The sequence below is a fragment of the Meleagris gallopavo genome, chromosome 3 (genome assembly GCF_905368555.1).
Source record: "Meleagris gallopavo chromosome 3, MGAL_WU_HG_1.1, whole genome shotgun sequence".
Taxonomy (NCBI): domain Eukaryota; kingdom Metazoa; phylum Chordata; class Aves; order Galliformes; family Phasianidae; genus Meleagris; species Meleagris gallopavo.
In genome coordinates, this window is record NC_139406.1 from 73,651,297 (window position 1) to 73,665,267 (window position 13,971).

The 13,971-nt window shown below is 40.3% G+C and overlaps 2 protein-coding genes across 3 annotated transcripts; one reads left to right on the forward strand and one right to left on the reverse strand.

The window, feature by feature from the left end:
* Positions 1–485: 485 nt before the first annotated feature.
* FBXO43 (F-box protein 43) lies at positions 486–8,472 on the reverse strand. Its single transcript, XM_085221477.1, has 4 exons — positions 3,001–8,472; positions 2,060–2,162; positions 1,028–1,213; positions 486–936 (listed from the first exon to the last, which is right to left on the reverse strand). The coding sequence occupies exons 1-4, from the start codon at positions 4,464–4,466 to the stop codon at positions 688–690; spliced, it is 2,004 nt and encodes a 667-aa protein (XP_085077603.1). The 5' UTR covers positions 4,467–8,472; the 3' UTR covers positions 486–687.
* Positions 8,473–10,332: 1,860 nt separating this feature from the next.
* On the forward strand, positions 10,333–13,938 carry POLR2K (RNA polymerase II, I and III subunit K). 2 transcript variants are annotated; one of them, XM_019614186.3, is made up of 4 exons: positions 10,333–11,199; positions 12,504–12,567; positions 13,275–13,367; positions 13,787–13,938. In XM_019614186.3, the coding sequence occupies exons 2-4, from the start codon at positions 12,507–12,509 to the stop codon at positions 13,807–13,809; spliced, it is 177 nt and encodes a 58-aa protein (XP_019469731.1). In that variant the 5' UTR covers positions 10,333–11,199; positions 12,504–12,506; the 3' UTR covers positions 13,810–13,938. The 2 variants fall into 2 exon arrangements, with proteins under 2 accessions (XP_019469731.1, XP_003214302.1); XM_003214254.5 differs by having other exon boundaries at positions 11,030–11,185.
* Positions 13,939–13,971: the final 33 nt, after the last annotated feature.

Genomic DNA, 13,971 nt, shown 5'->3' on the forward strand with positions numbered 1-13,971 from the left:
ATACCTCACTAAACACATAGCCTAAGTCCATAACAATAGAGTGATACAACACCTTCTTTAGATATGTGATGTATGCTGTGTCACCTGCAGTTTTCAAGTAAAGAAAAAACTATAAAAAAAACAGTAGAATCGATCATCAGTGGAGCCACACCTTAATTTAGATTACTCTTCTACTGACTTGCACTATGGAGTCTAAGAACAACAGAATTACTATTCTAATTATGCAAACATAAATTCAGACAACTAATGCATTCTTTTTGAGGTGTCACCATTTATATAGGTAGAAGTATTTCTATCGTATTTAAAGTAAATATTTTAAAAATAAGTGAACAATAAAGAAATTTCCAAAAACATTCTTTAAAAAAACATTTTCTTTAATTTGTCATTAAGACAAGAATTGCATTTTTAAACACCTATGAGATGCCGTAAGCTAGATATTGAATAATACATTTAAGATACTTTATTGAATAATTAAGATGTTAGTAAGTGCTTAGCTACTACATGACAGGTAAACAAAACGTTTTAAAATATTCACTTTTTTCAAAAAGAAAACTGCACTGAATTAAGATATGTACACGTGAAGTTATCTTGATAAGCAAAACTACATCAAATTAGACTTCCAAGGTGTCGGTACTTAGGCAGAAGGGAAAAAGGAATGAACCGTAAGGACTTGCGTGCCTTACAAATTTAGAGTCTTTTTAAATTTCTTTTGCTTTGGGCACTTCCTGGAGGAGCATCTTTTTTGTTCTTCTGTTTCGCTGATAAGCTATTACATTCTTTAGACCCATGGAAAGCATGCAGACATAAAATACAGAACTCAAAGGCACAGGCCTCTCTGCTACATAGCCCCCATTTCTTTACCAACTGATACTTAGCAGGATATTGACATCTTGGACAGGGTTTTAGAGCTTCATCGGTGAATAGAGTTTTAGCAACCTGTAGCAAAAGGAGGGAGAGAAAAGTAAGTTAGCTCTCATAATTGAGAATTTTCTTAGAACTGAGAGTGACAAATTTCTCAGCTACCTACTTTTATGTATTCTTCCTGTCTACTGGTTGTCTGGGGAACAGAACTGCATCTCCTGGGTGTAAGTTCAGTGTAAGAGGGTGGGGTTTGCAGTACAGGAGTTCTGGCTTGAGCTTGAACTGGCCTTAGAGCAGATCTGTTGAGGGCATTAAGTCTTGTGGCAGCATCTTCCGCTTTCAGTAAGTATTCCTGTAAAAGTTGATAATTATAAGGGGGGATGAGAAGGAAGCAAGTCAGAGCTTTATTTATTTTAGAATGTTTTTGCTACCTAAGTTTTCTCCTTGCAACAGCACAACAGAATATGTACAGTGCATGTATTTCCATTAAACATTTGTATTTAGTAAGGAGACAAGATAGGAACCACTAAAAATAAAGTCCCACGAGCAGGGTAAACAAGCTAACAGTCTTTAGCACTTGATTACCTTCATATTGGTCCTCATGTTTCTGAAACAGAATGCATCTCAACAGCAATCACAAATCTACCAAACATAAAACATTTAACTGTTTCGTTCCAGCTAAAGCAATATTGCACTGAAGCATTGTGCACACATGGAGAATCTCCTGAAAATGCATATTTATATTAATAATACATTTAATTTCTGGAAACCTCTTAAGAACCATCTGTATTTCCCTCTGATGGGCACAAGAATACCATGAAGAAGTTAAGATACTAGCAGCTCTGAAAAATAATTGGGAAGTAGTACAGAATTCTAATGGACTTGTAGACTACAGTGAAATGAGAAATACCATGATATAGAGGTGTTAGAAGCTATTTTAAAGATCCCAAGCTAGAATCATTTGATCAAAATATGCTCAGGGTGTAGGGGAAGGAAATCACATGGTTTAAACACTAGTACTCAAACTAGGACCAGATGAAAAGCAATGAAATCAAAGCAATGACATTCTCATGTTAGCATGCTAGAACTGTTGCTATTAGCTACCTTTAAAAAGTTTACTGCCCCCTCTGTCTCAAATACTTTAACACATGAAAAAAAAAACCAAAACCAAAAACATTACCTTTGAGACAACCCTTACCTCAGCTTCTTCTTTCAGCTGTTTTATGTACGACTTTCTCCTCCTATCTGCTCTTTTATCTTGTACAATGATTTCACGCCAGTTTTTGCTTACTTTCCAAATGCTGTAATAAATGAATGAAAAATTACCCACTCACAATCTTTAAAGCAGTACATGTACCTTGTTAAGACTTTCACATGATTTCACATACTATTTTTGTCATTTTATAGAGTACTTCTACGTACTACAGAATTGTAGTATACCACTGCATTGTCATAAAATAAACTTCACACATTCTGCACCACTGCACAGTACACACAGAAAAATCTAGTGAATAAATGCAGTATAAACATCATAGCACATCTTTCGTTCACCAAATTAAATAAGTTTCTTCCCACTTAAGCCACTTAATTTTGCTCCTTTTATGTTTCTAAGAATTTATGTTTCTAAGAATTAAGTATTCTGACAATATCTAAGCCCTGATATTTCTACCTATTCCTCTTGTAACACACGTGACACTCTTGATTTCTTTGAATTAAGTGACAACTTCTATTGATTTCAAATAAATCCAGAATATTAAACAATATTCTTTCAGCTCTTTTGTCTTTGTGCTTAGAAATAACTGAGGAAATTTAATATGCAAGAAAAATGATTGGGAAAATTGTAATAAGAATAACTGACTTTCTAGGTTTGAAAAAGTATGTCAGTGTTTTGAAACTTACAAGTAGTGTGACAGTTTTAATTTAATCTCCTCTTCTATTTTTTCCTCTAATTCCTATATACAACGTAATACTATGTAGAATAACGCAGTTGTGACAAACCTCTTCTAATTTCCCCTAAATTACACACAAAAAAAATATTGATAATTCCCTTTATTCCAGAAATTACCCTCATTCATTCACAAAAACATTTTCAAAGTTTCATGGGATAGAGAGAGAAGGCAGAACAGCGATAGTACCTACCTGCACAGACTTTCCACTGTCAAAGCATCTAAAACAATAGCAAGAACATGTTTTAAATTTCTGTATTTTAATTCAGTTAAAATATCTAATTTTTCAAGGCCCATTTTCTTGCCAATAAGTCCAGCAAGAACATGTTTTAATGCAACTATTTGTGTTCCATCAGTATTCTTTGATATTTGATTTTTGTCTGATCTTTGTCTTTGCAAGCAAATTTCATGGACAACTTGCAGAGCTGGAGTTCTTGAGAGATCTCCATAATTTTCAGCTGAGTCTTCCCTCGTCCGTTCCTTTAAAACTAATCCATGGTCTTCTGTGACAAAGCTTCTTTCTTCCACTAACATTCGTGCTGAATTAGGACTGCCATGATGGTCTTCTGTCTCTGACTGTGAGCCCTGTTCCCGAAGAGTTGACAACCTTCTCACTCGTTCAATTTTTCTTGCCTTTTTTTTTAAATCCAGAACTTTGGAACCTTCTTTGCGTTTTCGAAAGCCCTCTTGAAAAGAACCCTCGTGATCAGACAACAAGTCTCCTGATTTGTCCAGTTGAAGTGAATTATATCCACTATCCTCAGGTGTTGAAATATTCGGATAACTTGCCAGCTTAACGGAGGGATTGTTTCCATCGCACAGTTCAAAGTTGAAGTTCTCTACAAGACTATCAATAGAATTCAGGATCTTGCTATCACTGGCCTCAGGTAACACACTGTAAGTAGGAGTCTGAAGCAACTGTTCACTAACACTTATAAGGATACTCTCGCTGAATTCATTAGTGTTACTAGCAGTAACATCCTTACCCTCAATTGGAGAAAAACATTCAGTTTCCAGCAATGAGGGATCCTTACATTTGGACTCATCTAGAGTAGAAGTCCTTTGTTGTGAAAAGGATAGTCGCCGTTTTGGGCAATCAGGACTAGAGCCCTCAGTTTTCACAGCACTACCTCTCAGGGTGTTGCAACTTTCATCTTTCAAAGAGTGTGAAGCAATGTGTGACAGTTTTTCTTCAGAGCTCAGAACAGAAGGAAATAGTTTTTTCCTGCTGCTCTCTGAAGAACTAGCTTGTTTTTCACAGCTTCCTACAGCTGCACCAGCCTTAGATAAAAGCAGCCTCCTGCGTAATGAGGAGCCTTTTCTACCCGCTTTCGGGGTTTCATAAAAATATGTACTCCTATTTGCTTCTCTTCTCTCCGATAAGGAGATTGAATTCATTTCATTTTCAATAGATGACACAGAACAGAGGTCATTTGGATGAATATGGTCAGAATGCTCTTGTAGCAAAGATAAACCTGTTGCTCTCGGTGTTTCTTTAAGTTCTGCTTCAGGATCTTTTAATGACTCATTGCATCTGCTGTCCAGAATTACTGAAGTGGAACAAGTGTCTTTAAAACTGGAGCATTTAAAACTGCTGCTGGGAGATGTTAACCTATTTCTTTTAATAATATTGAACGTTACTGAATGACTATCTGACATCTTCTGCTTTGCACTTTAACTCTGTAAATGAAGAGAGCAGTGTTATTTCTGAAACAAACAATGAAAGTAATCACCAAAAGACACCCAGAATAGTAAAAAGAAGCCTTGCATAAATCTACCTATACATGTTAAAAAAAAGTATTTTAATTAGTCTTAATAGAAACAGTGCTTATACATGAGTACAAAGATGAACTACAGTCAAGGATGTTGTTAGAATGATCAACTTCCCTCTCATTCCAACAGGATTCAATTTTTTTATTATTATTTTTTATCAGCATTATGTTATTGGTTCATGAAACCACTAGCAGTAGCCCTCAAGAACTAGCAGAAGGTCTGATAATAGATTAACAAATGAGAAAATACCTTTTACATTAAAAAAAAAGAGAAGATTAGTTGTGAAGAGACAAGTCTACAGTTCTCCCTATTGTAGCTCCCACAGTACCCAGACAAAATAAAATTTGACCTCCTACAAAGCAGACAACATATTCTCATCTGCCTTAAAACTTAAATGTTATTTTGCAAAGGTGTGTGTTTTCACACAGCTCTCTGAATAAACTAAGTGTTCTGAAGATTTACACTTTGGATGTTGTCTATTCATTGTCTATACAACATATACACAGGAAATTCAACATAAACTTAGCAAGTACTAAAGTTTTTAAGAGCTACTATATGTTCTCCCCCAACCAAAAATAATAAATAGTTGACGCATGCATTTAAGTAATAATTGTAAGGATACAGAATGACTGATTTTTGCCAACCAGTAATGTGGAGTTTCTTTACCTTGCCCCAAATAGCAATGGGTTGCACAAGATATAATAGTGATAAAGGAGATACGATGAAGAACACTATTATGGGGGGTGTTCTCACAGGAAGAAAAAAAAAAAAAAAAAAATCAAAAGAGTCTCAAAGATTTCAGTGAGCTGATGCTGGCCTCAAGAACAGGTATCTTGGAATAAAAATCTGCAATTTATTGCTGAAGTTTTAGACCAGACAAAACTGGAATTTTTATAGTGGCTTAAACAACAAACATTAAGACATTGCTACTAACAGCACTGACCTAGTCAGGAATTTAGCTACCAAGTACAGCAGAGGCAAACCCAAACTCCTAGGGAAAGAAGGGGGAAAGAAATTATCCTGCAGTGATCTAGGGTCAATTTTCAAGTGATCAAGGCACTCTGTAGGATCACTGCAATATAGAACATACTTTCATAAAACCACCAAGATTGGAAAAGACCATCCAGTCCAACCATCCACCTATCGCCAGTATTTCCCCACTAAACCACATCCCTTAGTACATCTGTACACTTCTTGAACACCTCCAGGGAAGGTGACCCAACTACCGCCCTGGGCAGCCTGTTTCAGCACCTGAACACTCTTACAGAGAAAAAAAAATTCCAAAAATCCAACTTGAACCTCCCCTGGCACAAATTGAGGCCTCTCGTCATATTGCTAGCAACAAGGAAGAATAGGCCAGCACCCACCTCACCACAACTTCCTTTCAAGGAGTTGTAGAGCACAATGAGGTCTCCCAGAACCTTCTCTTCTTCAGGCTGAACAATCCTAGTTCCTTCAGCTGCACCCCATAAGAGTTGTGCTGCAGAACCCTCACAGCTTTGTAGCCCTTCTCTGGGCACCCTCCAGGAACCTCAATGTCTTTCTTGTATTGAGGGGCACAAAACCAAGCACAGTACTCAAGGTATGGCCTCACCAGTGCTGACTACAGAGAGGAAAACACCTTCCTGGTCCTTCTGGCAACACTATTTCTTATATAAGCCAGGATGCCATTGGTCTTCTTGGCTACCTGGGCACAGTCCACTGGCTCACGTTCAGCCAAGTGTCAACTAACACCTTAAGGTCCATTCCCTCTGCACAGCCTTCCAGCCATTTTCTTTTGTTGTCTATAGTGAGCAGATTGCAGTGTCAGTCCAGAGGACCACAACACTTGAGAACAGACTGTTAGAATCTGACATAAAGGTCTGTGAAATCAGGCTGATGACAGTATGAAACAAGATTAGATTTAAAACAAGGAATGCACCTAACTGAAAATAATTTTTGCAGAAAAAAAGTTAGAAAAGAAAGACAAATTTAGCCAGGTTCCCATATACCCCAATAAGTACAGTATTTTCACCTTATTCTAGTACCTCACCTTCGCACTTGTTTTTCCTCATTGCTTTTTACTCATTCCTTGGATACAGACAAGCTATACACTCATTTAACAAAATAAGAATGGAGGAAATTTGAAATACTACAACATAAAGTTGTAGTATGTTTTTAAGTAGCATAAAACTGCAGGGAAAAAAAAGGTTTTTACTGTTGTTGGGATGATCAGAACAGTAGAGTTAAAGAAAAGGCAGCGTTGAAACTGTAAGCAAAAGCAAAAATTACAATGTTAGTGGGCCAACGTCCAGCAGGAGGAGCCTCTGAGCTTCCTATATTGATTTTGTCTTTTTTTTTTTTTTCTGAAAAATTACAGGGAAGCCACTACAATATGGACAGAGCAGACAGTATCAACTTAAAATTCTTTACAACAGATCCAAGTTTACACCTCCGTTTTTCCATAAACATTTTCCTCCCAGAATGTATCACTTTTTAAAGTTGAAGTTTAATTAAACACTAGGTCTTGTTTCACAGATCTTGTAGTACCAAAAGGAGAGACCTTCTGATCTGCTGGACATATACCATTATAGAATGGCATACTATTTATACTCATAAAAGTTATCTAGTAAAACTCTTAAAGACTTGTTTACTGTTTTATAAGGCACTCTCATCAGGAGAAACATTTGATCTACTAGTTTTGATGTAAAAAACCAAGCCTTTCCTACTTGAGGATCTTGAAGTAATTGCTGAAAGTGTTACGCTCCTTTTTAGGCATCAGGAAACAGACAAGCTAGGAAGAACAGATTGGTTGCATAGCAAGGACATATCAAGCCTGTTACAGAGGAAGGAATAAAAGGCATATCTTCCCTTTCAATTTCTCAAATACCTTTTTTCAATTCTGTAGTTTTTGAATTGGCCCACAGGTCAACAGCAAACTTTCTGGCACTTTGTCAGAACAAAGTATTTAATGTTCAGAGACCCAAACTAAAGTAAGGACTGGATTCAGATGCTAGACTTAGAATATCTGACACATCTAGACTTAAAAGGCGTCCTGAAAAGGAGAGGAAAAAAATGTTGTTTACTGGAAGGCAATGTAAATGGCACCTATACCACAGACATGAGTTCTAGAATGGAGCTACCCTGATCTGGATTCTAACTTACATTCCTTTTTAACGCACACTGTACAAACCTGCCTCTAACAAAATGTTTTCTGTACTTTTTTGTCGCTGTCCATCCTGTTAACCTAACAGATAAAGGTGAAGCTTTGGTGATACAGGACTACTCCATCAGATATTTAAATGGAAAACATGCTTGCAATAAAACTGACTTTATCTGAAGTCTATGCTCTTTGAGCTTCCAGACCTAATCGATATCTTAGTTCAACCCCTTCTGTCAGACTGGGTTAACTTACCCTAATTTGTGAAGCAATTGGAGATCCTCCACAGCAAATGTATTTAACGCAAAGTACTATTTAATCCCTTACCGACAACCTAAAGTGAGACGGGGCACGAGTAAAAAAGAGAGGTACAAAAGAAACGTTACCAAGAAGTGGGATGACAGCTGAGAAAGTTTCTCCTCGGTTACACAGGCTTTCACTGTCACATTCACGTACCAGCGATAAGGATAACTGATGCTACCTAGGGAGCAGTGTCGGGATGAGGGGGTTCTCTCAGTCACCTGGCTGTTGGACACGAACACACAGCTTCACCTCCTTATCTAGCACACCGCTGGGCAGAGAAAACCGATCCCAGAGGCCCCCACCACCGAGAGCAGCCGAGGAGGTCGGCAGTGCTCCCTGAGGAGACGAAGGGCGAGGCTGCCCTCCCTCCCGGCCAGCTGGCTGGGGAAGGCGGGGATTCTGCCGCCTCCACAGCTCGCCGCCCGGCTTCGGGGCCCGTTGCCCTTAGTGAAAAGCCGCTTCGCTTCTCTCCACCCACACCGGCTCCTCGCGTGCGGCCGCAGCCGCTTTCCCTCGCTTGGGTTTGAACTGCCCGCCTTTACCAACCGCTCCGCGCTGCCACCCCAGGGGAGCGGCGCGGCTCTTAGGCGAGGGCAGGGCGGAGGGCGGGCTGAAGAGCACTGCCTCTAGGGATAGGGACGGCAACAGCTGCGCTCCGCGTTCTCCTTGCACTTTATACTCCAACTCTGCGGCTCCCGCCACTCCCAGCCCTCCACAAAGCGCCCTGGTGCCGCCCGTCTGCCGGTTCCGTTCAGCTGCTCCTCTCAGGAGCCGGGGTGAAGCTTTCCCGCTGCTCCGAGCCACTCAGCTCCCGTGGGGCGGGCGGGCGGGCGGGAGGCACCTTCAGCGGGTAGCCCGAGCCTTCACAGACAGAGTGTCATCTGCACCAGGATCTTTAAGCCTGAGTTGTAAGGGTGCTAATTAATTCACGTCAATCTTATCTGTACCCGACATCTCAGGAGCTAGATAATCATACACGATTTCTGTTTTTCTTTCCTAGAAAGCTTACGGCTTTCTTCCTCCACAAGAAACAGCGTGAGATGAAAGAGGCTTTAAATCGTTGGGCGTCACTCTGAGAGTAACGCCTCCGCCCAGGGCAGAAAGCCGGAGGCTTTCCGTGGTAACTAAGGCTGCGCGGGGCGGGCGGTCCATCCCCCCCGCGCCTCGGGACTGAGCAGCGGCGCCGTGAGGCGGGCCGGAGGCAGCGCGCGTTGCAGAGCATTCCCTGTCCAGCGTGGGGAACGGGGCGTCTTCGTGTACGGGTCGTGCGACCGGAGGTTACCTGTACAGGGTAAAAAATTAGGGATTTTGCCATGTTTCCCATTCCATTTTAGAATGGAATTGAAGAGTTCGGAAATGGAATCCAGGATTTCCCAAAGAGTTTTCGGTAGCAGTTTCACGCGAATCGGAAGAATTTCTCTTACGTATTCACGGAAGAAATGGCTCTTTCTGCGAGGCCGAGGAGCATTTAAGCGCATATACCAAACGTCCTTTGAGGACCGGCGTTTATCAGCCCATCTGAACGGGGCTGTACCCCGAGGGAGGCGGCGTGAAGCACAAACGGAGAAAGTAATGGACTTTTAAAGACTCCCTCCTCTCTCTGCACCGAGGGAACAGTTAAATGATGGATAGAATCAAGCGACTGCAGACAATCGACTTTTTCATGGCGCATAATTAGTAAGTAGGTTTTAAAGCATCATCTCGATGCTTTAATCACAGAATCATAGAATCATAGAATTACTCAGGTTGGAAGGGACCTCAAGGATCATCAAGTCCAACCGCAGCCTAACCATAGTACCCTAACTCTAACAACCTAAATCATATCTCCGAGCACCACATCCAAACGGCTCTTAAACACATACAGGGACGGTGACTCAACCACCTCCCTGGGTAGTTGAAAATACAAAACGAATGCGGGGAAATACTATCGGCTTTATTCACTAATTTAAATGTTTGGTTACTTCTGGAGTGTTAATTACTTAGTGTCCATCACCAGAGGAAGGGATCGTTCCGGTTTTGTTTTTTTTTTTTTTTTTGATCTCGGCAGCAGCTCCAGCTCCGAGGACCGCAGCGGAGGACCGGGGGCAGCGAGCGTCACTGCCGTGCACGTCCCGTTTTTCTTGCACGTGTTTTATTCTGGCACTCAGAAGTTAGATTTAGCTTTATTTTCGCACAGCAGCATGACAAAGCTGGTGAGCAGCCTAGAAATCGTTAGTATGTTATTAATTTTAGCTTAAATGAGGAAAACAGCAAGTATTTATTGTTTCTCAAGTTTATTTTACGTGACTTATAGGTTATCCATCTAGGTGATTTGCTGCTATGAGAGAATCAAATTATAACTGATAAAACCTCATCGTTTCCCCAGGAAACAATTCTTATTCGACATTCAGAAAGAGGCATTTCCTTACATCAGTGGGATTCTTGAATGATGAACACGTTTTGTAAATATTGAACAGTATTTGTTAAACGTTTTCCAGGCATAAAGCAGAATTCCTGCGGACTTGAGGACATGTGATTACTCCCACAGGACGCCTGCGGAGCACGATCCTACAAATAGTATTTATATACAGCACCGCGGCTTGTCAGTTTGTTTCAACGCGGGGATATATGGCACAGCCCACAGGGTACCGAGATTTAGTTGGTAGTCATATATCTTAGATAAAGAGTTTCTAAGCACGAAAAGAATGGCGAAGTAAAGTCATCGGCCGTAAAACCCTTCACTCGTATGACGAGACCTGTGGCAGGATTTAAGCTAAACACGCAGCTGTCTGCTTTCTCTGTAGGACACAGAGAAAGGAACTTTTCTCATAGGAAAAGTCGGCGCTCCCGGGTCGCACAGCTCCTTCGTGTATACCCCCCAGCGTACAATGCCTATATGGTGGCCTGGGAGCATTCTCCTCCTGAGAGAAGGTCCCTCTTCTCTCAGCGCCGGTTCGTGGCTACCAGCGCCAGCCTCAGGCGCCTCCCGCCCTCTCTCTGCAGAAGCTCCGCGAGCCGCTAACCGCAGCAAACCCTCCACAGCGCGTAGGGACGGCAGCGCAGGCCCCGCCCCCCGGCGCTGCGCAGTGACGTCATCATTCGGCGCCGAGAGGACGACGAGGCGTGTGCGGACCGGTGCCGCTTTCGGCTTCTCCCTGCCGGGCTGGCGGTGGTGCCCTGAGGGGTGAGTGGGGAAAGGTCCGCCCAAGCCCGTTAAAACCCCTGGGGGTCAGCGGGGAGGAGGCGTGCCTGTCGCTAAACCGAGGCGGGCTTTGGGGTGGTGTCTGGTGCCGTTGTTTTCAAGCGCCGAGGGAATGACTGCCAAAATCTAATTGTAATCTATTGGTATAACATGACTATATTGCATGTATGTTAAGGTTCTACTGTGATAGCAATAAAGCAAAGCCTTATTTAAAAGCTACAGAGTTTAATGGATTATCTCGAATTATCTTGAATGAAGTGGCATAATAGGGGGTTTTGCAGGGGGATTTGGCATTTGCTAATCAGCCTCTTGCCAACAAAGAATGAAATATTTCTGTCATTCTCCAGTTCTCAAGCCATTAGTGCATTTAGGTTGGGACAAACTGAAGGTCGGGGAAGTGTACTAGGAAATTAAGCAAAAGTGTCCCATAACCAGGCTCAGCAACCTCAAAGAAAAACAAAACAAAACATGAATATATTTGTATTCTAGCCTAGATTTACACTGGGAGGAAAAAAAAAAAAAAAAAGAGTGCTTTCTTTCTCTGTATGGTCACAACCTCAAAATGTATGTTTGCAACAGTGCTTACGTGTTAGATCAGGGTTGCTAAAAAGTGAAATGTTTGTGGAGTAGTTGTCTGATACTGTGAAGGAATACTTGAGTCTAAATAAGGTTGAGCGACCTAAACTATTACAGTAAGACATGAACTGATGCTTGGAGAGCACTACTGATTATCTAATAGTTAGTCAATTGGTAGTTCTTTTAGAATTTTCACAGAATTTTTTCTCCCTCGCCCCCGTTTATTAATTTCTTTTTAATGGCTACTATTCTACCAACAGAGGATTCTCCCAGGATTTCTAATTAATTAGATCAAACAATGAAAAGGTAGACTGGGGCATCTAGTGCTATGAGAGAGAAAAAATTGAATTAGTTTTTGTTTCCAGCAAGGTTAAAACTCTTACCACCAGCAGAAGGGAGGAAAAAAAAAATATTAAGTGAGCATTACTGTTTAAAATTCTCTTTAATATAAAACAATGTGCAGCCTCCATCTTCAGAGCTTTTTGACAGCTGATTGTAAAGACCTGAGCTGACTGTTTTGAGGAGGAAGTTGAACTAGATGAATTTTTGAAGTCTCTTTCAATGTGAATCATCTTACGTAGCATGTATCAAACACAGCTTGAATATTTTTGTATTTATTTTAAAATAAGTTTTTCAACTTCTGTCAACTTCAGATGGAAATATTGAAATATTTGCGTAGGCCAACAACAAAAAACATGCTTTTTTTTTGTTTGTTTTTATTTAGAACATGGATTCACAGAAGGACGTTCAGCCTCCAAAGCAGCAGCCAATGATTTACATTTGTGGAGGTAAAGAAAAGGCATTAATGATATTTGATGCTCTAATAATGAGGAATGCGCGATCATAGTGCTGCAGAGTACAGAAATCTACATAACTGCATTGTGGATCCTGATGATCCATTAAGCTTTATGCACTGATGCTCCCACACACGTGGACTACCTGTGGATATCGATATGGAAGTCGTTGACTAGAAATTCTTCTGCTGTGTGGAGGTCCTGCATCTCTAGAGGATGAGAGTGGAACTTTTATTTATTGCATCTTGGAGACAAGGTTTTTTGGAAATACTCAACTTTTACTAATGTGCAATAGCCAAATTTTCTCTTAGCTATACATAAGTTAATAAAGTGAAAATTAGAGCTTTTGAATAGCCACTTTAAAAGCCTCTGAAAAATTTTGGCTTAGGAAAATAAACTTGGTGGCTGAGAGGGGCTGAGATGAAGATTTCATTAGTGGAGTTTTGATTGTGGAATGTATTCTGTACAGTAATGTTTTGATAATTTTTAGCAATACAAGTATGCCAATCCTTTTTTTTTTTTTTCCCTTAACAGTACATTAAGATCATTCAGTTACTTATTAAAATTCAGTGCAATTATTTTCTATTATGCTTTATTTGCCAGTAAAAAGAATTTGACTATTATTATTTCTGAAAGTTATCTGTGCTTTAGCAGTACTGCTTTTGTTCATCCATTGCTGTTCTCTTTCTCCATCATATCAGAATGTCATACGGAAAATGAAATAAAGGCAAGAGATCCAATCAGATGCCGAGAATGTGGGTACAGAATAATGTACAAGAAAAGAACAAAAAGATGTATCCTTTTACAAAGGCAATTGAATGAATTTGGGAAGCCATGGGGGCAAGGTGTGTAAGAAAACTGAGATTAATGATGCAAGGATCCTTCAAGGCTGAAAATCAACACATCAAACTACCATAGGGACATCTCTGGAGTGTAATTCAGGACCTTGTTTTTTGGTACTTTTAGTTTTCCATTTTTTAAGAAAACTATAATTAATAATCTTGTCTGACATACTGTGAATGTTTGCTATTATACAGCCTTCTGAAGAGGGAAAGTGTTGTGGGGTTAATTATCAGAGCATTTCAGAAACAATTTATACAGTTACCTGTGACTTCAGATTTATGCATTCTCTCTTTTTGTTCTCCCTGACCCCTTTCCTCTCCTGGATCTTTTTTGAACTGCAACACATTTTTCTTTAACTGCACAATTCCAGTGGTGGTTTTTGATGCCCGGTGATTTGACTTGAAGATATATTAATTTTATACTTCAGTATTTCTGGCAACTTTGCTCTGTAAATCCATTGGTGTATAAATGCATAATTTTCTGGTTTAAGATATTGAACTATTAAACTTTACTGTGATATTACTTGTCATACCATCACAATTCTGTCTATACTAC